The sequence below is a fragment of the Equus asinus genome, chromosome 21 (genome assembly GCF_041296235.1).
Source record: "Equus asinus isolate D_3611 breed Donkey chromosome 21, EquAss-T2T_v2, whole genome shotgun sequence".
Classification (NCBI taxonomy): domain Eukaryota; kingdom Metazoa; phylum Chordata; class Mammalia; order Perissodactyla; family Equidae; genus Equus; species Equus asinus.
The window spans coordinates 59,465,072-59,487,762 of record NC_091810.1 but is presented as its reverse complement, the minus strand read 5'-3'; the positions used below and the strand labels follow the sequence as shown (position 1 = coordinate 59,487,762).

The window sequence follows — 22,691 nt, the reverse complement described above, 5'->3', positions numbered from 1 at the left end:
CTGTGCAGCCTGGCAATGGCTTGCCTTACGGAGAGGAGGAGCGGGTGAAAGAACCTGAAAGCATTAGCTAATGAATTATGTTATAAAGACACTTCTGCTCTGTGAGAAGGGTACATTTGATCAATTGATTTTTATCAAGTTTGAGTTGGACCAAAGGGTCTTACTGAAATTGGGATATAGATATTCATTCTTACCTAACGTGTTTTCTTGTATATGTCCATTTTTTATTCATTAGATAAAGCCCAGGAAGTGGAGGCTGAACTTTTGGAAAGCCATCAAGAAGAGACAAATCAGTTATATAAAAAAATTGCAGAGAAAGAAGATGATCTAAAACGAACAGCTAAAAGATATGAAGAAATCCTTGATGTACCTTATTTTCTCTTTCTCTTTTGAAATTTAGCTATAATAGAGTTCATGGTAGTGCTAAAGAAGATTAGGCTATCAAGTTTCCTGTTTAATGTAGAGTGTTTTTTGGCTCACTATTATTCAAATTATTATTTCTGCACTGTATGCAGATTTATGAGTCTAACTGATTTCTGCCAGGATTGTAGTTTCATGAGCAGATTGTGCTAACCAGGCAGTATGGTCCACTTGGCACGTATAGACGCAGCAGTGAGTTACTAAGGGGAAGAAGGGATTCTTTTCTCCGTCTTTCTCTCAGAGTCATACTAAGTGGTGAGAGAACCAGACTAAGAATTGAGAGCTTGTGCTTGGGTGAAGTAATGGAATAGTTAGTGTGTGGCTGCTTAGCTTAGCTTGGATCTTTCCAGGAGGGCCAGTTAACTTTATTCCATCCCTACCCAGTTTGCATGGTTTTGTTGGTCTCAAGGGAGAAAAAAAGATGGAATGCATCAGGCAAATCTTTATATTTAGTGGACAGTTAGTTCAATGTACTTAATTATACTACTGATAGATTAGCATTGTCATTTTTGTATATGAAGGTATTCCATGAATGTTAGTATTTTGGACTCCAGAACATTTTCAAATGTGAAACAATGTAAATTATTCTTGGTTGGGTTGCAGATTCTTTAGTTACTCCAAACCTTTACTATACGCCAAGAACCATTTCATGATTAAGAATGTGTAAATCGGAGACTCATGCCTCAACTGACTATGGCAGCAATAGAAGTCTGAGCCAGAAACAGATTCTGATAATTATTATTTTAAATGTAATTGAAAAGGCTGAAGTTCCAGGATATGATACATGCATATAAATGCCAACTTTGTGTAATTTTTGAGCCTTAAATCTCATTATGAACAGATTTGAATAATTTCACATTTTCTTATACTTTCATAGAGTATGTATGTGTGAAGTTTTAAAAAAGTAGTATTGTTTCTTGAAAGCTTAGAGAATGTTGAAATCAGAAGATATTTTAAAGCTAGTTTAGTTTCATCTTCTGTTTGTTTGTTTGCAGAAGCAAAAGCATGTTCAGCATAGTTAAATAATTTGTCTAAAACTACATAGTGAGTGGTAGAGCCGTGACTCTTCATTAGCTTCCATGTATTTTATAAAGACTTCCCCCTAAGAAAGGAACTTGGGGAAGGTAACAGTTATTTATCATGGATAAGTAAGTTAGAGAGCTTTATTTGCAGTGGGTAAACTGTGCTGCAGCTCTAGAATTTCCCTTTTGTGAATTATTTCTCTGTCTCGACGTGTGGGGTCTCAGACAGTAGATTTTCCAAGGCGTATGACAAACCTCCATATGTAGAGGGGTGAGGGAGCTGGGAGACAGGTAATAGACAGGTAGGTTAACCTCTGGTGTGGTTCTCCTTGAAAATCTGCTGTTTATTAGGGAAATTAAGGGAATGGTTCTCCAAGCTTGAGACTTGAAGTTTTAAAGCAAGTGGTCAGGAAGTCGAGGGTGGGCAAAGGAGTTGGGTAGTCTCTTCTCAAAGCCAGTTCTTGTGCCTGAGACCAGCACTGTCTTTGAGAAATATAGTGCAAGCCACAAATGTGAGCCACTTGTGTAATTTTAAATTTTCTAATAGCCACTTTAAAAAAAGAAAAAGAAACCGATGAACTTAATTTTAATGTTAACTAATTCATTATATCCAAAATATTATCATTTCAATATGTAATCAATATAAAAATTATATATGTGTTAATTCTTTGAGATTCAGTGTGCTTTTACATTTACAGCCCATCTCAGTTTGGACTAGCCACATTTCAGGTGCTCATAGCCATAGTTGTAGGGTCGCTAGTGCTACTATATTGAACAGTGTAGCCTTTCAACTGCCAGGTCTAGGCTGACTTTTTGATTAAATAGTCCCCATTTAAACACAGAAATGCATACTCTTTAAGAATTTCTTTTTAAAAATGCAAATATTACTAAAAGGGGTATTAGCAGTTCTCAAAAAATACCATATTGCTTTGATTCTGAGACATACTCTCTACCATTCTCCCACTTAAAAATTTCTGGAATTAGACCTTTATATGGGATTTGTATGTGTTATGTAGTGATGTTTTTTCCCCTCTCTGAAAAACTATTATTAGATTGATGATTTGTCTTAATGATGGCATTGTAGAATGCTGTGTTTTTGTTATCTATTAAAATAATTCTGTGATTTGTTAATACCAAAATGGAGCACAGAGACATTTTCATTTTCCTACCTTTACTATCCTAGATAACATTCTTATCATTCCTTCCCCTATGTGGAGAAGCTGTGAACTTTTGTCGTTTTTGATTCACACCTACTGTCTTCTTTGGCCCTCACACGTAGACATCCGCACACCTTTTTAGGACATGAAATCTGCTTGTCTTCCCTGGTTTACTAGGCAGAGAAGTCATCTGTCTTCCTTTAGTGGTGTATCTCAGCACCATATCCAACATGTGGTAGACCTTCAGGACATGGCTTTTCATTGGATCATATTGCATCTTCCTCTTTCCTTTACTTCGCCACTGCAGCCACAATGTGGGCTACCATTTTTCGTGTGATCTGGTCTGTTGTGGTAATTTCCTACCTTATCTGCTTGCTGCTGTTTTGTTTTTTTTAAACTAAGGTATTCCTCTCTTTCTGTCAGACTTATTCTCTGTCTTGAAACAAAGATGGGATCATATGATTTCTCCTAAATACCTCCAGTGGCTTCCCATTGTCCCAGTGATACCTCTTCCAGTTTAGTCTGTGTTCTAGCCAAACTCAGCCTTACCTTGTTCTTCATCATATTTTACCTTTGCTCATGCTTTTCAGTGCCTAAAGATCGCATTCTCAAACTTCAGGAATTAGTGCAGCTCTCTTTTTGCCTAAGAAATTAGTACCATCTCTCTTTTTGCCTTAAAAAAAGCTTTAAATTTAACTTTAATTTAGAAAAAAATTTTTGAATCAAATGTATTCACATAATATACAAATAATATAAAAAGTATAGTTGGACAATGGTCTATAATGAAAATTGCACCAATTCTTGTTCTCTGTATTCTACATCCTGTATCTTCTCTGTCCACAGGTAACCATTAGTTTCTTATGTAATAGTCCAGTGTTTCCGTATGTAAACAGAAACAAAACTGAAATATATTCTTTTCTTTCCCTTTCCTACCCAAAAGTTAGCTTTTGAATATATTTATCTGCATCATATTATTTTCACTTACAATTTTTTAAAACCCCTTAAATAGAATTAATTGCATCTGTGTTCCTTTGGTACTCATTTATATTTATTACTTCACTTTAACATGTACTTTTTGTCATACATACTAAAGTGTGTAGGAAAGTATTAATGTATCTGTCCCATCTTCTAGACTGTAAGCATCTTGTGGGCAGGGACTTTGTTATTCATCTCTTAGTCTTGAGGACCTAGCCAGGTGCTTGGTACATACTGACACTTGGTAAATTTGAAGGAGGTGATACATTGTAGAGTGGGAAAAATTCATTTTGGAAGAGGAGGTGGTGACATCTCAAAGGAGTTGAGTACTCACAAGTCAGGGAGCTTATCTAATAGCCTAGTCCCAACCTCAGAGCAATCTCACTAGGAGATCTCTTTTTGATAGTTCATTATTAGTGTATAGAAATGCAAGAGACTTTTGTGTATTGATTTTGTATCCTGTAATTTTACTGAATTTGTTTACTAGTTCTAACAGTTTTTTGATGGAGTCTGTGGGGTTTTCTATGTATAGTATCATATCATTTGCAAATAGTGACAGTTTTACTTCTTCCTTTCCAATTTGGATGTCTTCTATTTCCTTTTCCTGCGTAATTGCTCTGGCTAGGACTCCCAGTACTATGCTAAATAGGAGTGGCGAGAGTGGGCATCCTTGTCTTCTTCCTGAGCTTTGAGGAAAGACTTTCAGCTTTTCACCATTGAGTATGATGTTTGCTGTGGCCTTGTCATATATAGGTTTTATTATGTTGAGGTATGTTCCCTCTATACCCATTATATTGAGAGTTTTTGTCATAAATGAACGTTGAATTTTTTCAAATGCTTTTTCTACATCTATTGAGATGATCAGATGGTTTTTATCCTCCATTTTGTTAATGTGGTGTATCATGTTGACTGATTTGCAGATCTTGAACCACCCTTGCATCCCTAGGATAAATCCTACTTGATCCAAGTGTATGATCCTTTTAATGTATTTTAAATTCAATTTGCTAATATTTTGTTAAGACTGTTTGCATTTATGTTCATCAGGGATATTGGCCTGTAATTTTCTTTTCTTGTGGCATCCTTGTCTGGTTTTAGTATGAGGATAATGCTGGCCTCATAAAATAAGTTTGGAAGTGGTCCCTCCTCTTCTGTTTTTTTGGAAGAGTTTGAGAAGTGTTGGTATTAATTCTTCTTTGAATGTTTGGCAGAATTCACCAGTGAAGCTGTCTGGTCCTGGACTTTTGTTTGTTGGGAGGTTTTTGATTACTGATTCGCTCTACTTACTAGTAATCAGTCTGTTCAGATTTCTTCTTTCATCATGATTCAGTCTTGATAGGTTGTATGTTTCTGTGAATTTATCCATTTCTTCTGGGTTGTCCAATTTGTTGGCTTATAATTGTTCGTAGTAGTCTCTTACAATCCTTTGTACTTCTGTGTTATCAATTGTAATATCACCTCTTTCATTTCTGATTTTATTTATTTGAGTTCCCTTTTTTGCTTGGTGGGTCTAGCTGAAGGCTTGTCAATTTTGTTTATCTTTTTGAATAAGTAGCACTTACTTTCATTGATCTTCTTCGCTTTTTAGTCTCTATTTCATTTATCTCTGCTCTAATCTTTGTTATTTACTTCCTTCTGCTGACTTTGGGCTTCAGTTGTTCTTTTTCTGGTTCCTTGAAGTGTAAAGTTAGGTTGTTTCAGACTTTTCTTGTTTCTTAACATAGGTATTTATTGCTATGAACTTCCCTCTTAGGACTCCTTTTGCTGCATCCCATAAATTTTGGTATGTTGTATTTCCATTTTCATTTGTTGCAAAGTATTTTTTGATTTTTCTTTTGATTTCCTCTTTGACCCATTGTTTGTTCAGTAGGATGTTGTTTAATCTCCATACATTTGTGAAATTTCCAGCTTTCTTTGTGTAATTAAGTTTTAGTTTCATACCTTTGTGATTGAAAAAGATGCTTGATGTGATTTCAGTAATCTTAAATTTATTAAGACTTGTTTTGTGGCCTAACATATGATCAATCCTGGAAAATGTTTCATATGCACTTGAGAAGAATGTGTATTCTGTTGCTTTTAGATGTTCTGTCAAGTCCATTTGGTCTAACATCAGAAATGTGTCTTAAATTAGAAGTAATACATCAAGAATTCTTTACTAATTCTTAGAGGGCATGCTTTAGATTAGTATCCTACAACTGTCACAGGAAATGTAGGATGTAGTTAATTGTCATATTAAAATCTGGTCCTAACTGAATAAGTAGCTATGGAGGTGATCCTTTTGAGCAAGGCTGAACCATACTGACACAGATATCTGCATGGGATAGGCGATGGTAGAATAAAAACAGTAAATCAAGACCACGGGCAATAATGTATTTTCAGTAGTTTCTGGTCAATGGTATTTTAGGGGTGGTAGCTAGGTTAAAGTAGAGAGATGTCTAAGGAGGCTAGTTAATAGCGATCTCTGCTTTGCTTAAGTCGAGAGAAGGAATTTGTTCTTTTTCACTTGGTGTAAGTTTCATGACAAATGGTATTTAAAATTAGATTTTCCAAGTGTCACATGGTTCATTGCCTTGTTTTATACCATGGGGCCTACTGTTTTTGTTTGTTTTTTGAGAACGATGTTTCTTGGTTCTGGCAAGTCAGCATCTGTTAAATCAGATACCTGTTTGTTGCTGTTTTTCCTGTTTAGTCTCTTGTCCTGTCTTCATTACTCAAATCTAATCAATATTCCAATTCCGAATGTTCTTTTAGCACAAAGGTTATTGCAAGATTTATAAGAGCAAGGAGATATCGGATCTGCTCTGTACAATAAAACACAGCAATTATCAAGACAAATGAAGAAATGTAAGGATGGGCAATAGCTTTTACCAGGGCAGTCGAAACAGAAGAGAAAATGATGTATGTGCCAGATTTTATAAGTAGGATTTTTGGACCAATGTCACATACTACTTTTGCAGCCTTGTCGGTTTTTTGCAAAGTTCAGGGCAAATGGAGACATCAAATGTACATTGGTTACCAATACACTGTACAGTAGCTAATTTTTTTTAAAAAATAGATTTTAGTTGGACACTTCATCCCCGAAGAACTACTGGTGTGGTTTGGGGGCAGATGTATAGGATATGTGCAGATTTGCTGAACTGGGACAAAGAACCGTCTGTTGATACATACAGCCTATCCAAAGGGGCTGGGGGAAAACCCTGTACAACGTGTGTGATCAGTAAGTTGCCAGCTGGTTGAGCAGTGCAGTACATAAAAATATCTACTAGTTTATATTAATGGATATTTTCTGGAAGTCAAATCCAAGGTCTTAAAACACAGGTTTTGTATTATAGTTCTGTCACAACACTGTTATATACCTATTATTTCTTAAACCTGGGAACCTTAGTTTAAGGGGAAAGAAATGACTTGATGAGCTTTTATAAGGTAGCGGACAGAGGGACTCAGGGTGGAAAAATGCTATCCTAGGAATAGTGAGCAGCATTAAAAAGGGCGTGGAGTTGAAAGTGTGGCGTGAAGAAAAGTGTTTAGAGCACAGTAATGAATTACAATAAAAACCATACAAAAAATGTTTAGGTATTTGTTTCCCCTACAGAGGTAGTTTTTTCTATACCGTGTTGCCTCTCTACCATGTTCTTGTTGATATGTTTGTTTATTAACACACTTTTTTATCCTAAAGGCTCGTGAAGAGGAAATGACTGCAAAAGTAATAGATTTGCAGACTCAACTTGAGGAGCTGCAGACGAAATATCAGCAAAGGCTACAGCAGGAAGAGAACCCTGGCAATGATAAAGTAAGAGGAACTGGACTTCGCTTCACACATTTCTTGAAAACATTGTTATTTCTCTTGTTTGACTCACCTACTAACATACATACGTACCTCATTGTAATCCTAACAAAAACCTTTCAAGAGAGAGATTCTTGCCTCCATTTTATAGATGGTGAAACTAGGGTTCAAAGAGGTTAAATAAAACGTTCAAACTCACACAATAAATGTTGTATTGGAAATTTAAATCCAGTCATCCAGACTTCAAAACTTAGACATTTCTGTTATACCAGTGCTTCTCAGTCTTTTCCATGGAAAGAGTAGCATAGGAATGTGAACTTCATATCCCTGGGGGTTAGCCAAAAATGGTCTGTAGAAAGTATGATAATTTTAGATTTTTATGTTTTATGCCAAAAATTCATGTAAATTTTATGCTCTATAATATATCCTTATTTGTAGTCACATAAAAATATTTTTTGTTATTACCATTAAGAAAATTTCTATTTTTCTTCTTGGTTAATGGATCAGATGCAGATGAAATGGGATTATTTTGGAAAATTGGACTGAATTCAAAGAGATCTGACACTGCATACCAGGCATGTTTATAATCCCAATCTCATAAAATTGACACTATGAAAGATAGGCCATGTTTACCCTGTTGCTTCCTGTTCCTCTGCGCATCCCAACAAGTATATACTCACAGGGCATGTGGGCCCCAGTTTGAGAAACCAGACAGTGTACTGTTCTGCTTCCTAAAGTGTTCTCACTCATCCAGTGTGGCCTTTTCATAGCACTGCCATGAGGGCCTTGGGAAAGTAGGTGGACACTGTTCATGACTTTATCCTCAAGGGTTGTAGAAGATTCATTACAGAATGTCAGTTACCAGATAGCAACTTTCTAGACAACCAAATACATGGATCACTTTTCCATAGTGGAGAGAAGAGACCTTTAATAGGGGCTTTACTATGCTCTGCCACTTGGTACATATACCTTAATTGTTAGCACCGAGCAAGCTGAGTGGACTGTTCTGTTTCTTTAATAGCTATTAAGTTAGTTTTGTTGTTCTAATTTAAAAAAAAATTTTTTTTTGCATTTGGTCATGATTTGAATATACTGAGTGCTATTACATATTACTTCCAATCAGAAGAGTACATATACTTAACTAACATGTTCTTTTCCTTAGTATCAAAATAAGTATTAATGTTGCATGTTAGTGGCATTTTGATGTGTGTCAGGATACCAGAGTATTGAAAAATTATGAAATTAATATTCAGAAAACCTGAATATTAATATTGAGTCCTTTATGTCATAAGAAAGGAGTGAAAATATCCTTAATTTTTATTTTTACTTTAAAAAATATTTTTCTGTTTTATTCTTCATGAATTTTAATCCTTTTCCTTCTTGAGCGTCTTTTGGTGCTACTGGGATATCTTAAATTGCATATCATTGTTGAGTTCAATGCAAACTAATTTGTGATTATAGCTCAGAGTGGATTCCTAGAAATAGTTCTTTAGGAGTTTCCCTAAAGGGCCCATAGGCTTTAAATAAATGTTAGTATGTTTAATTTTTGAAAAATTGCACAAATAATCCATGAATATATTCTTGTAAAACAGTCAGATAATACAGAAGTATATAGAATAAACATTTCTTGGTAAGCACCTCCTCTTCCCAGGTGATAATCCTGTTAGGAGTTTGGTGAGTGACCTTCCAGTCATTTTTCTTTGTGTTTACCTATGTTTGTATCCGTTTACACTGTAATAGTTTGTATAGCAAAATATACCAGGTTTAAAAGCAAATATTTAAAGTTGTCTCATCTCAAATCTGACCACTCTCTTAAGACTATAGCACTAAATTCTTACTTCCTTATGATTTCATATTGCTCTGTTTTATTGTTTCTTGTAGAATTTATTGTATACACTCATTTTTTCTTTTTCATTTTCAGGTAACAATTATGGAGCTACAGGTAAGAATAGCTCTTCACTGAATTTCACTGAGGGTAGTACATTTTCAGGAGTATTCTGTGTTTTAAGTTAAAACATAAAGAGACTGTTTTAACAAGGAAAAATTGACCAAGCAGTACAGAAATGTGTCCAGGCAGTGATGAAACCCATATGCATTTCACATCTTACTTTTTTGTTTTCTTTCAGACACAACTAGCACAGAAGACTACTCTAATCAGCGATTCAAAGTTGAAAGAGCAAGAGTTTAGAGAACAGGTACAGGTCTAATTGGTGCTTTTTAGACGTCTTGAGATGCTATCTGGATATCCTATGTTAATTGGTGAATGTCCAATTAATTGTAGATTCGACAGGGGAGAGACAAAGAAGACCTCTCACTCCGCCATCTTGGTCCCGCCCCCTCTAATTGGTGCTTTTTATTTTTAGCTGACTTCCTTAATTTATGTCAGTTTGTACTTGGATCTCATTTAGCTAATTTTTTAAAAGAGCTGATTTAACATTGATTTAGTAGTTGGCTTTGCAATTTGTCTTACACGGAAAATTTTAGTTCCAAATCTAAAGGTGCTAGAGGATATCTCTGTAAATTTGTGATCACATATATTTAAACAAGAATTTTTTTTTTTTAAAGATTTTATTTTTTTCCTTTTTCTCCCCAAAGCCCCCCAGTACATAGTTGTATATTCTTCGTTGTGGGTCCTTCTAGTTGTGGCATGTGGGACGCTGCCTCAGCATGGTTTGATGAGTAGTGTCATGTCCGCGCCCAGGATTCAAACCAACGAAACACTGGCCCGCCTGCAGCGGAGCGCAGGAACTTAACCACTCGGCCACGGGGTCAGCCCCTAAACAAGAATATTTGCATCCTGTTATTTCTGGTGCTTAACAATTTGGATAACAATTTGTGTTTGTTTAATTTGTAATAACTTCAGTCCTAAAAAAGGTGTTTTTTTTGCTGTTATCAGAGGGAAAATACATTGACATCAATCTTGACTACTTTTTTATGGTAGTTAAATTGTCTTGATTTAATATGATTTGTCCATATGTGATCCAGTACAGAAATTTGATTTAAATAGGACCATGTGTATATGCCTAGAAGGAAGCAGAAGCATGCAGACACCAGTGTATGTGTATCTGTGGTGCATGGTCTTTAGTAGTCTTTTTCCAAACTCTGGAGGAATAGTGACTCAAGTCAGCAGGCTAAGTTTGAAGGCTAAATCTCCAGGGATTTTCCAGTTTTCTTAAAATTCATACATACAAAAATCTTGATAATTGTTGAAACTAGGTGATGGATGGGTATATGGGTGTTACTTTTACCATACTTTCTATATTTCAGTATGCTTGAAAATTTTCATAAAAAATTCATAAAGATAGGTGCTAAGTCTGAATGTTACTTAATTTTTTTCTACTTCCCAGTGGTTTAGCTTTTCTCATTTATTCTCAAGATTACTGCTTTAAAATTCTTTTCTTTTAGCATCCTCAAATCTTCAAACTGCGTGACAGTTTTTGTGTTAGTTATTGTTATAGTGGTAAAATGCACAACATAGAATTTACCATTTTAACTATTTTAAAGTACATAATTCATTGACATTTAGTTCATCACAGTATTGTGAAACCATCACCATTATCTCATTCAAGAACATTTCATCACCCCAAAAGGAAACCGCATGCCCATTAAGCAGTCACTTCCCATTACCTCCTTCCCTGAGGCTCTGGCAACCAGTAATCTGCTTTCTGTGTCTGTGGATTTGCCTTTTCTGAGTATTTTATGTAAATAGAATCATCTATACATGGCCTTTTTTATCTGATTTTTTTCACTTAGCATGATGTTTTTAAGGTTCATCCATGTTGTACTTCATTCCTTTTTATGGCTGAATAGTATTCCATTGTATGGATGTACCAAATTTTGTTTATCCATTCATCAGTTGATGGGCATTTGGGTTATTTCTACTTTTTGACTATTGTGAATGGTACTGCTAGGAACATTGTATACAAGTTTTTGTTTGAACACTTGTTTCGTTCTTTGGGCTATGTACCCAGGAGTGAAATTGCTAGATTATGGGGTAATTATATGTTTAACTTTTTGAGGAACCACCAAACTGTTTTACATAGTGGCGCCATTTTACATTTCCCCCAACAAAGTATAAGGATTCTAATTTCTTCACATCCTTGCCAACAAGTTTTTTGATTATAGCCATCCTAGTTGGTATAAAGAGGTATTTCATTATGGTTTTAATTTGCATTTTCCTAACGGCTAATGATGTTGAGCATCTTATCATCTGCTTGTTGGCCATTTTTATGTGTTCTTTAGAGCAATGTCTATTCAAGTCCTTTGCTCATTTTTTAGTTGGGTTATTTGTGGGGTTTTTTGTTGTTGAGTTGTAAATGTTCTGTATATATTCTGGGTACAAGTCCCTTATCAGATACTTGATTTGCAAATATTTTCTCCCAATCTGTGGGTTGTCTTTTTTACTTTCTTTTTTTTTTTTTCAATTTGAGGAAGATTAGCCCTGAGCTAACTATTGCCAGTCCTCCTCTTTTTTTTTTTTTTTGCTGAGGAAGCCTGGTCCTGAGCTAACATCGTGCCCATCTTCCTCTACTTTATATGTGGGATGCCTACCACAGCATGGCGTGCCAAGCGGTGCCATGTCCACACCCGGGATTCAAACCAGCGAACCCTGGGCCGCCGAGAAGCAGAACGTGCGAACTTAACCGCTGTGCCACCGGGCCGGCCCCTTCACTTTCTTGATAACGAAAGTTCTGCTTTTGATCAAGTCCAGTTTATATGTAAATTTTCTTTCATTGTGCTTTTGGTGTCACATCTAAGACACCATTTGTAGTAATTTTATTTGCCTATATTCTGTCTTTATCAATAAAAAATCTGGTTACTACAGCAGTTCTTTTTTTTACATCTAATTTTCACATGAATCTTACAATATGATTTGAATATTTGTTATTTTTAGATTCACAATTTAGAAGACCGTTTGAAGAAATATGAAAAGAATGTATATGCAACAACTGTGGGAACACCTTATAAAGGTAAGAATGATCCTCTCATATCATGTTATCCATGGTTATTTCTTATGGCTGGACTTCTGGATGATTTATTTTTGACTTTGCTATTCTAATTCTTTATAATGAATATATTTTACCTTTGTAATTCATCAGTAATAGCTAGTTTCAGGGAAAGAATGGTAATAATCTAAAATAAAATTAATGCCTATTTGTTGTAAAGAAAAAAATCAAACAGTGCTGCAGTATATAAGTAAAACTGCAAGTTCCCACTTGATTCTCCACTCTGCAGATGGACCTAGTTTACAATTTATATATATTTTTCCAGACTCTTCTATACGTATGCAAACATTTATGTAATCTACTACAAACACTGACACACACACAGAGTTATACATTTTAGATGCCTCTGTTTTTTTCTATTACAATAATGCCGTAATTACTAATTTTAAACCAGGATTTAAGGAGAAAATAATTTCATAAAAATTCTTATATTCAAGGTGGGAAAAGATGATTTGGAAATATTATTCTTTTGATTTAAATAATGTATGCCACTTAAAAAGGATTTTAAAGATGAGCTTGGGTCTTTACATAGTTGTTCCCTTGAGATAATCGTGATCTTTGAATAATCTCATAACCATTTTCCATTCTCAGCTCTCCACTGCCTTACTGCATTCAGCATAGTTTTATTTTGCTAAATGTTTTCTAAAGCTTTCTGCTTTTTCATGAGAGGCACTAGGTCATGAATCTAAGCCAATTTTGCATTCTTTTGAGTTTTTGAAAACTTATTTATTGCTATGAAATAACATAAGATATTATACAGTTTTTAATTAAATGAAGACTTGCTTTGGAGTCTTTCCAAAATACTCTTCAAAAAGAAGAGAAAACCAATTTGCCAGTTTCCTATGGCTCATTGCAGAGAAGACTCCTACTACAAAGATTGTTTGCCGTAGCTAACAATGTATGTGATTCTTGGCATAGAACTGCTGAATCAGTGCTCAGCAGTGCGTAGAGAATAGTATTGATTCTATTGATTAGTTTCAACTTAAGAATTTAATAATTTTCTTTTTTTCTCTGTTTTAAATTGTAAAATGAACACATGTACAGTTTATTTAATAACTAACACATAGATACTAAGTGCCAAGCACTCATATAAAACAAATTTTGTATATCAACTCATTTAATCCTCTCAACAACCCAAGCAGTCTGGTTGAATATGTACATTAATCTCTTTACCATGCTGCATCTTTAAGGAGTGAGTCAGAGTAAAATGAGCACCCACCAAGCAGGAAGAAATAAAACATTATCAGTTCTTTAGAAGCCTCTGTGTATGCCTCTACAATAACATCTTTATTCCTCCCCTCATACTGACTTTATGTTAATCATTCTCTTTTTCTTTTTTATCATTTACTAAATATATATATATATTTCTAAGCAATAGTTTCTTTAGATTTTGCTTGTTTTGGTGCTTTGTGTAATACAATCATACTATAAGCTTGTGTGACCTGTTGGATTTTTTTGCTTGAGATAAGGTTGGAGATGCATCCATGTTGTGTGTAGCTGTGGTTTACTCTTTTCCACTTATTAATTTTGTACATTCTTGTACGTGTCTCTTGGTATACCATGTGAAACATTTTCTCTATACAACTAAGAGTAGAATTGCTGGGTCATGGGGTGTGAACATTTTTGTGTATATCCTAAACTCAGTTCTATGAACAGAAACTTTCCCACATTATCTATATGGTTACCTTGAGGTGCAGCTTGTATAGGAAAAGCAGGATAAATTCTGTTTCTTTACCAGCTTTAGTATGTATTTTTGAGGGTCTGTTTCTGGCACCTGTCGTCTGTTCCGTTGATCAGTCTGTCTGTGCCTGCTCTAATACTTCACTCTGTTAATTACCATGACTTAGTAATAAGTCTTGCTGTTTGGTTGGGGAAGCCTTCCTACTTTCTTTTTTCAAGAATGTCTTAGCTATTCTTAGCTCTTTGAATGTCCATATAAATTTTAGAATCAGATTGTCAAATTACACTCACACACGAAGCTGGGAGGATTTTGATTAGGATTGCATTGAATTTATAGAGAAATTAAAGAGAGTTGGCATCTGTGTAGTATTGAGTTTCCAACCCATAATCATGATATATCTCAACATTTACTTAGGTCTTCTTTAATTTCTGTCAATAATGTTTATTATTCTGAGTGGTAATCTTGTACCTCTTTTATTACGGTTATTCTTAGATGTCATTATAAATGTAAGATTTTTTTATTTTTATTTTTCAATTAAATAAATGCACTTTTAAAAGACATTCTTGAGGACTTTTGAAGAAAATATGAGCAAACCTGTTTTAACTATAAAATTATCTGTAATACACTTGTGTGATTAAGATTGTATTAAACATAGTTAAGTGGATTTTTCAGTTGTACATTTTGGAATTGGGCCCAGGTGAAGTATGGTATTAAAAATGCTGAATAGTAAGCAATTTGGAAAGACTCACAAGAAGCAACAACGGGTAGACAAATTGGCAAGCATCTTTAATTGAATGATAACTAGTTTCCCTCTCAACTGCTTAAAACTCAAAATAAGAATTATAAGAAGAGGAAGAAAGTTCTTTTATATGTCACTATTTGGGAAAAGACAAGAAAGGGTACATGCATTGAAAAACAGTATTAATTGTTTCTCCAGGAAAATATCTGTAAATAAGTAATCTGCATGTTTAAAAATAATAGAATCAGTTATTTTCTGAAAAGTGAAAAACATTGTAAACTCTGGTATTTTGTGTTGCTCTAGAGGAATGAAGCACTTAAGTGTGATATATAGGTAGATATTTTTTGAAGACAAATAGTATGTTATTATTTAGTTCTTTGTACTCTGTATTTGCTGAGTGGGGTTTAAGTGAATTGGGTCTTCTAAAAGTATACATTTTTAAAAATGAAATATTCCAAACATACGAATATATGCAATATAAATATCAAATAAGAAGACTAGTTAACACCTATGAATCCACCACCTAAAACATTGCCAGTATGTTTGAGGCCCCTTGTGCTGCTCTTTAATCTTATATCTCTCTGTCTTTCCCAAGGGTAACCACTGTTATTATATTATAGCATAAGTACAGTTCCCTAAAAAAATTGATTTTAATGTTTTATATTTTTGGACTGTATAGAAATGACATACTGTATGTATTACCTTGTTTTTCACCCAGCATTATGATTTTGAGATTCATTCTGATGTGTGAAGCTGTAGTTTAACCATTTTCAATGCTAAGTTTAATAATAATACATTATATCTTTATACTAGACTTTATTTACTCTCCTGTTGATGGACATCTGAATTGTCTCAATTTTGCTTTTATAAACAATATAACTGAACATTGACTCCTGGTGTACATATGAAGTGTTTCTCTAGGATGTATCTGTAGGAATTGAACTTCTGTGTCATAGAATATGCTTGTCTTCCTCTTTTCAAAGTTTTACAAAGTAATGTCGGGTTGTCTGTAGTGTTCTATTGATTACACTCCTGCAAGCAGTGCGCAAACATTACCATTGTTACACATAGTCACCAGTGCTTAGGATTATCTGATTTTTAAATTTTACCAATCTCATATGTGTAAATGATACTTCATGAGGTTTCGTTTGTTTGTTTGTTTTGGCTGAATTAATGGTGATTGAAATTCTAAATCAAAGGAAATGTTAAGTTACAATAAAAGGTCACTTTCAACTTTTGCATTTAGAGGCTCATTTATTGTTTACAGCTCTTATAATTGAGGCCTTGTATTATCCTGCTGCACAGGGTGATTTTTTTGTGTGACTTATTCAATTTTTTAAAAATTCAAGGTTATCATGGTATAATTTACATATCGTAATAGTCATCTTCTTTTAGGTGTACAGTTTAAAAAGATTTGACAAATGTGTGCAATAATGTAACTGCCAAGAAAAATACAGAATATTTCCATCACCCCAAAGTTAGGTGGTTTATTTCCTACCTCTAGCCCCTAGCAATCACTAATCTGATTTTCCTCTCTTGTAGTTTTGTCTTTTTTAGAATTTTGCTTAATGGAATCAGTCTTTTGTATCTGTATCTTTTGCATTCTCTCACTTAGCATAATGCTTTTAAGACACGTCTGTTTTGCTACATGTATTTGTAGTTTATTCCTTTTTATTGCTCCGTAGTATTTCATTGTGTGGATGAACCACAAATTTCTTATCCTGTAATAGTTAATGGACAATTAGCCTGTTTTACTTTTGAGCTGCTATGACTACAGCTGCTATGAACATTCATGTGCAAGTCTTTATGTAAACTGTGTTTTCATCTCCCTTGAGTAAATATCTAGGAGTGAAATTGCTGGGTTGTGTGATAAATATTTGTTAGATGCGTCATTGAGTGAATGAATGAGCAGACATTTAAAAATATTTTTAATATTAATGTTGTAGAATTTTATCATAAAGAAAATCCTTTATGGTTATTGTTTTTGTGCCTTTTTGAGTCTTACCTACTCCAAGGTCATAAAGCTATCTTCCTATAGTCTCTTCTCAAAGTTCCAAATTTTGCTTATCATATTTAAATCTTTTTCTACCTGGAATTGATTGTTTTGTGTGTCTGTTTTGTAGGAATTGAATCTCAGATTATTCTAGCATGGCCGAAATTGGAAGTCTCTCATTCTTAAAAGTTAATTTTGTTAGGTACAGAATTCTAGATTGGAGTGATTTTTTTTCTTAGCACTTATAAGTTATTATTCCATTTGTCTTCTGGATTTTGTTGTTGTTGAGACATCTGTTGGACATCTTTCTGATAATCTTTCCTCAGTTAGTAACCTGTATTTCTCTCTGGTTGCTTTTAAGATATTTTATTCCTTGGTGTTCTGTAATTTCACTATGGTATACCTAACTATAGATTAGATTTTTACTCATTCTACTTGGTACACATTGTAGTGTCTGTATTTGTGGATTCCAAGTTTTCATTAGATCTAGAATTATCTCTTCAAATATTTCCTTTCCTTTATTCTATTTTCCAATTCTCTTACTGTTAGATCTTCTTATTTTATACTCTATCTCTTAACCTTTCTTTTAAATCTTTGTTTTTCATCTGGGCTGAATTCTGAAAATTTCATTTAGTTCCTCTGCTGGTTTCTAATTTTCTTATATAGCTCTACCTAATCTGCCATTTAGCCTACTTGTTAGATTTTTTTCAATCCCTTAATTATAATTTTTATTTCTAGGAGGCTTTTTTTTCAGATCTCCCAGATCATTTTTTTTATTCAGTTCATAATAGTTTACGTCAATGTGAGATTTCAGTTGTACGTTGTTTCTTGACTGTCATAAGTGCTCCCCGTCACCCCCAGTGCCCTCCCCATCCCCCCTTCCCCTGGTAACCACTAGACTGTTTTCTTTGTCCCAGTACTTGTTTATATTCCACATATGAATGAAATCATCTGGTGTTTGTCTTTCTCACACTGGCTTATTTCCCTTAGCATAATTCCCTCTAGGTCTTTCCATGTTATTGCAAGTGGGATGAATTTGTCTTTTTTTCTGGCTGAGTAGTATTCCATTGTGTGTGTGTGTGTATGTATACACCACATCTTTTTTATCCAGTCTTCAGTCAGTGGGCACTTGGGTTGCTTCCATATCTTGCCTATTGTGAATAGTGCTGCAATGAACATAGGGGTGCATATGTTACTTTGGATTGTTGATTTCAAATTGTTTGGGTAGATACCCAGTAGTGGGATAGCCAAGTCATATGGTAGTTCTATTTTTAGTTTTTTGAGGAATCTCCATACTGTTTTCCATAGTGATTGCACCAGTTTGCATTCCCACCAGCAGTGTGTGAGGGTTCCCTTCTCTCCACACCCTCTCCAATATTTGTTATTTTTAGTCTTAGTGATTATAGCCATTTTAACAGGCATAAGGTGGTATCTTAATGCAGTTTTGATTTGCATTTCCCTTTGATTTGCATTTTGATTTGATTAGTGATGTTGAACATCTTTTTATCTGTTTATTGACCATCTGTACATCTTCTTTGGAAAAATGTTCATCTCCTCTGCCCACTTTTTGATGGGGTTGTTTGCTTTTTTATTCATTTGTGTGAATTCCTATATGTTATGGAGATTAACTCCTTGTTAGATATATGATTTGCAAATATTTTCTCCCAATTGATGGGTTGTCTGTTTTGATCCTAATTTCTTTTGTGTTGTGGAAGCTCTTTAGTCTGATGAAGTTCCACTGTTTATTTTTTCTTTTGTTTCCCTTGTCTGAGAGAGGACATGGTATTTGAAAACATCCTTTTTAGTTCAATGTCAAAGAGCATACTACGAATATTATCTTCCAGGAGTTTTATAGTTTCAGGACGTATCTTCAAGTCTTTGATCCATTTTGAGTTTATTTTTGTGTATGGTGTGAGATAGTGGTCTACCTTCATTCTTTTGCTTATGGCTGTTCGGTTTTCCCAACACCATTTATTGAAGAGACTGTCATTTCTCCATTGTATGTTCTTGGCACCTTTGTTGACGATTAGCTGACCATGGATGTGTAGTTTTATTTCTGGGCCTTCAGTTCTATTCCATTGATCTGTGTGCCTGGTTTTGTACCAGTACCATGCCATTTTGGTCACTGTGGCTTTGTAGTATATTTTGAAGTCAGGGATTATGATACCTCCAGCTTTGTTCTTTTTTCTCAGAATTGCCTTAGCAATTCAGGGTCTTTGATTGCCCCATATGAATTTTAGGATTCTTTGCTCTATTTCCCTGAAGAATGTCATTGGGATTCTGATAGGGATTGCATTGAATTTGTAGATTGCTTTGGGTAGTATGGACATTTTAACTATGTTTATTCTTCCAGTTCATGAGCAAGGAATCTCTTTCCATCTCTTTAAGTTATAATCAATATCTCTCAGTAATGTCTTATAGTTTTCTTTGTATAAGTCCTTCGCCTCCTTGGTTAAATTTATTCCTTGGTGCTTTATTTTTTTAGTTACGAATGCAAATGGAATTATATTTTTGAGTTCTGTTTCTGTAAGTTCGTTATTGGAGTATAGAAAAGCAACTGATTTTTGTAAGTTGACTCTGTACCCTGCAACTTTACTGTAGTTGTTAATTATTTCTGTTAGTTTTCCCATGGATTTTTCAGGGGTTTCTATACATAAGATCATGTCGTCTGCAAACAGTGAGAGTTTCACTTCTTCACTCCCTATTTGGATTCCTTTTATTCCTTTCTCTTGCCTGATTGCTCTGGCCAAACCTCCAGTACTGTATTAAATAGAGTGGTGATAGTGGGCATCCTTGTCTCATTCCTGTTCTCAGGGGGATGGCACTCAGTTTTTGCCCATTGAGTATGATGTTGGCTGTGGGTTTGACATTTTTGGCCTTTATTATGTTGAGGTAATTTCCTTCTATCCCCATTTTGTTAAGAGTTTTTAATCATAAATGGCTGTTGGATCTTGTCAAATGCTTTCTCTGCATCTATTGAGATGATCATGTGGTTTTTATTCCTCAATTTGTTGATGTGGTGTATCACGTTGATTGATTTGCGGATGTTGAACCATCCCTGTGTACCTGATATGAATCCCACTTGATTGTGATGTATGATCCTTTTGATGTATTGCTGAATTCAGGTTGCCAAAATTTTGTTTAGAATTTTTGCATCTATGTTCATCAGCGATATTGGCCTGTAGTTTTCCTTTTTTGTGCTGTCCTTCTCAGGCTTTGGTATCAGAGTGGTGCTGGCCTTGTAGAATGTGTTAGGAAGTGTTCCATCCTCCCTAATTTTTTGGAACAGCTTGAAAAGGATAGGTAATAAATCCTCTTTGAAAGTTTGGTAGAATTCCCCAGGAAAGCTGTCTGGTCCTGGGGTTTTATTCTTTGGGATGCTTTTGATTGCTGTTTCAATCTGTTTCCTTGTGATTGGTCTATTCAGATTGTCTGTTTGTTATGGACTCAGCTTTGGGAGGTTGTAAGAGTCTAAGAATTTATCCATTTCCTCTAGGTTATCCATTTTGTTGGCATATAGTTTTTCATAGTATTCTCTTATAATCCATTGTATTTCTGTGAAGTCTGTTGTTATTTCTCCTCTTTCATTTCTGATTTTGTTTATTTGAGCTTTCTCTCTTTTTCTTTGTAAGTCTGGCTAGGGGTTTGTCAATTTTATTTATCTTCTCAAAGAACCGGCTCTTTGCTTCATTGATCCTTGCTACTGCCTTTTTTGTTTCAACAGCATTTATTTCTGCTCTGATTTTTATTATTTCTCTCCTTCTGCTGACTTTGAGCTTTGTTTGTTCTTCTTTCTCTAATTCGGTTAGGTGTAGTTTAAGATTGCTTATTTGGGATTTTTCTTGTTTGTTAAGATGTGCCTGTATTGCGATGAATTTCCCTCTTAATACAGCTTTTGCTGCATCCAACATGAGTTGGTATGGCGTGTTATCATTTGCATTTGTCTCCAGATATTTCTTGATTTCTTCTTTAATTTATTCAATGATCCTTTGCTTGTTCCATAGCATATTGTTTAGTTTCCACATCTTTGTCCTTTTCTCATCTTTTTTCTTGTAATTAATTTCTAGCTTTATAGCATTATGATCGGAGAAGGTGCTTGTTATTATTTCAATTTTTTAAAATTTGTAGAGGCTTGCCTTGTTTCTCAACATATGGTCTATCCTTGAGAATGTTCCGTGCGCACTTGAGAAGAATGTGTATTCTGTTGTTGGTGGGTGGAGAGTTCTATATATGTCTATTAAGTCCAACTGTTTTAGCTTTTCGTTTAATTCCACTGTTTCCTTGTTGATTTTCTGTTTGGATGATCTGCCCAATGATATAAGTGGGGTGTTGAGATCCCTACTCTTATTGTGTTATTTTTAATATCTTCTTTTTGGTTTGTTAATAGTTGCTTTATGAACTTTGGTGCTCCTATGTTGGGTGCATAGATATTTTATAAGTGTTATTTCTTCTTGATGGAGTGTCCCTTTGATCATTATATATTGCCCCTCTTTGTCTCTCTTTACCTGCCTTATCTTGAGGTCTACTTTGTCTGATATAAGTATTGCGACACTTGCTTTCTTTTGTTTGCCATTAGCTTGGAGGATTGTCTTCCACCCCTTTACTCTGAGTCTGTATTTGTCATTGGAGCTGAGATGTGTTTCCTGGAGGCAACAAATTGTTGGATCTTGTTCTTTAATGCATCTTGCCACTCTGTGTCTTTTTATTGGAGAGTTCACTCGTTTACATTGAGGGTGATTTTTTTTTTTTTAACAAATTGAGAAAATTTATTCCTTTTTTTTTTTTTGAAGAAGATTAGCCCTGAGCTAACATCTGCTGCCAATCCTCCTCTTTTTGCTCAGGAAGGTTGGCCCTGAGCTAACATCCATGCCCATCTTCCTCTACATTATATGTCAGATGCCCACCACAGCATGGCTTGCCAAGCGGTGCCATGTCTGCACCTGGGATCTGAACTGGCAAACCCCAGGTTGCTGAAGCAGGACGTGCACGCTTAACCACTGCACCACCAGGCCGGCCCCTGAGGGTCATTTTTGATGTATGAGGGCTTAATGCTGTCATTATATCGCTTGTTTGCTGGTTTTCCTGCATTTCCTTTGTTTCTCGTCCTGTGTGTTCTGATCTACCCATTGAATTATGCAGTTTTTTATGCTGTGTTTCTTTGTTTTTTCCTTATTTATTTTTTGTGTCTCAGTTCTTTTTAGTTTAGTGGCTATCCTGAAGTCTGTATTCAGAATCTCGTGCATAGCATAGTCCATTTTCTGATCCCTCTTATTTCCTTAGTCTAAACTGATTCAGTCCCTTTCCTCCTCCCCTCGTGAGTTATTATTCTCATATCTTATTTGAACTTGTGTTGTGCATTTGTGGTTAAAGTGACAAGATTGTCTTTGTTTTTGGTGTTTTCCTTCCCTTTAGCTTAATGCTGTAGTTGGATATTTGCTATCCTATTCTGATTCTGTCTATCTATCTGTCTCATTACTCTGTGCTTTGTGACCCCTTTCTCCCTTTTTTTCTTTTTTCAGGTATGAGGGTCTTCTTGAGGATTTCTTATGGGGAGGGGAGTCTCGTGGCTACAAAGTCCCTTAGCTTTTGTTTGTCTGGGAAAGATTTAAGTTCTCCCTCATATCTTAAGGATATTTTTGCTGGATAGAGTATTCTTGGCTGAAGATTTTTTAGCTTTTAAAGTTTTGAATACGTCATTCCATTCTCTCCTAGCTTGTAAGGTTTCTGCGGAGAAATCTGCTGTAAGTCTGATAGTGGTTCCTTTGTAGGTTATTTTCTTCTGCCTTGCTGCCCTGCCTATTCTTTCTTTGTCATTCATTTTTGCCAGTTTTACTACTATATGCCTTGCAGTAGGCCTTTTTACATTGATAAATCTAGGAGTTCTGAAATCTTCCTCCACACACATTTCCCTCTCATT

At 34.9% G+C, this 22,691-nt stretch overlaps 1 protein-coding gene across 9 annotated transcripts in view; it reads left to right on the top strand.

Moving 5' to 3' along the window:
• Positions 1-22,691, top strand: part of GOLGA4 (golgin A4) — a 128,550-nt gene that overhangs the window by 85,754 nt on the left and 20,105 nt on the right. For all 9 annotated transcript variants that reach the window (XM_070493864.1, XM_070493862.1, XM_014845778.3 and 6 more), the window contains 5 exons: positions 236-366; positions 7,248-7,361; positions 9,277-9,297; positions 9,482-9,550; positions 12,250-12,325. In XM_070493864.1, coding sequence (XP_070349965.1) covers positions 236-366; positions 7,248-7,361; positions 9,277-9,297; positions 9,482-9,550; positions 12,250-12,325 — 411 coding nt within the window. The remainder of the gene's footprint in view (positions 1-235; positions 367-7,247; positions 7,362-9,276; positions 9,298-9,481; positions 9,551-12,249; positions 12,326-22,691) is intronic.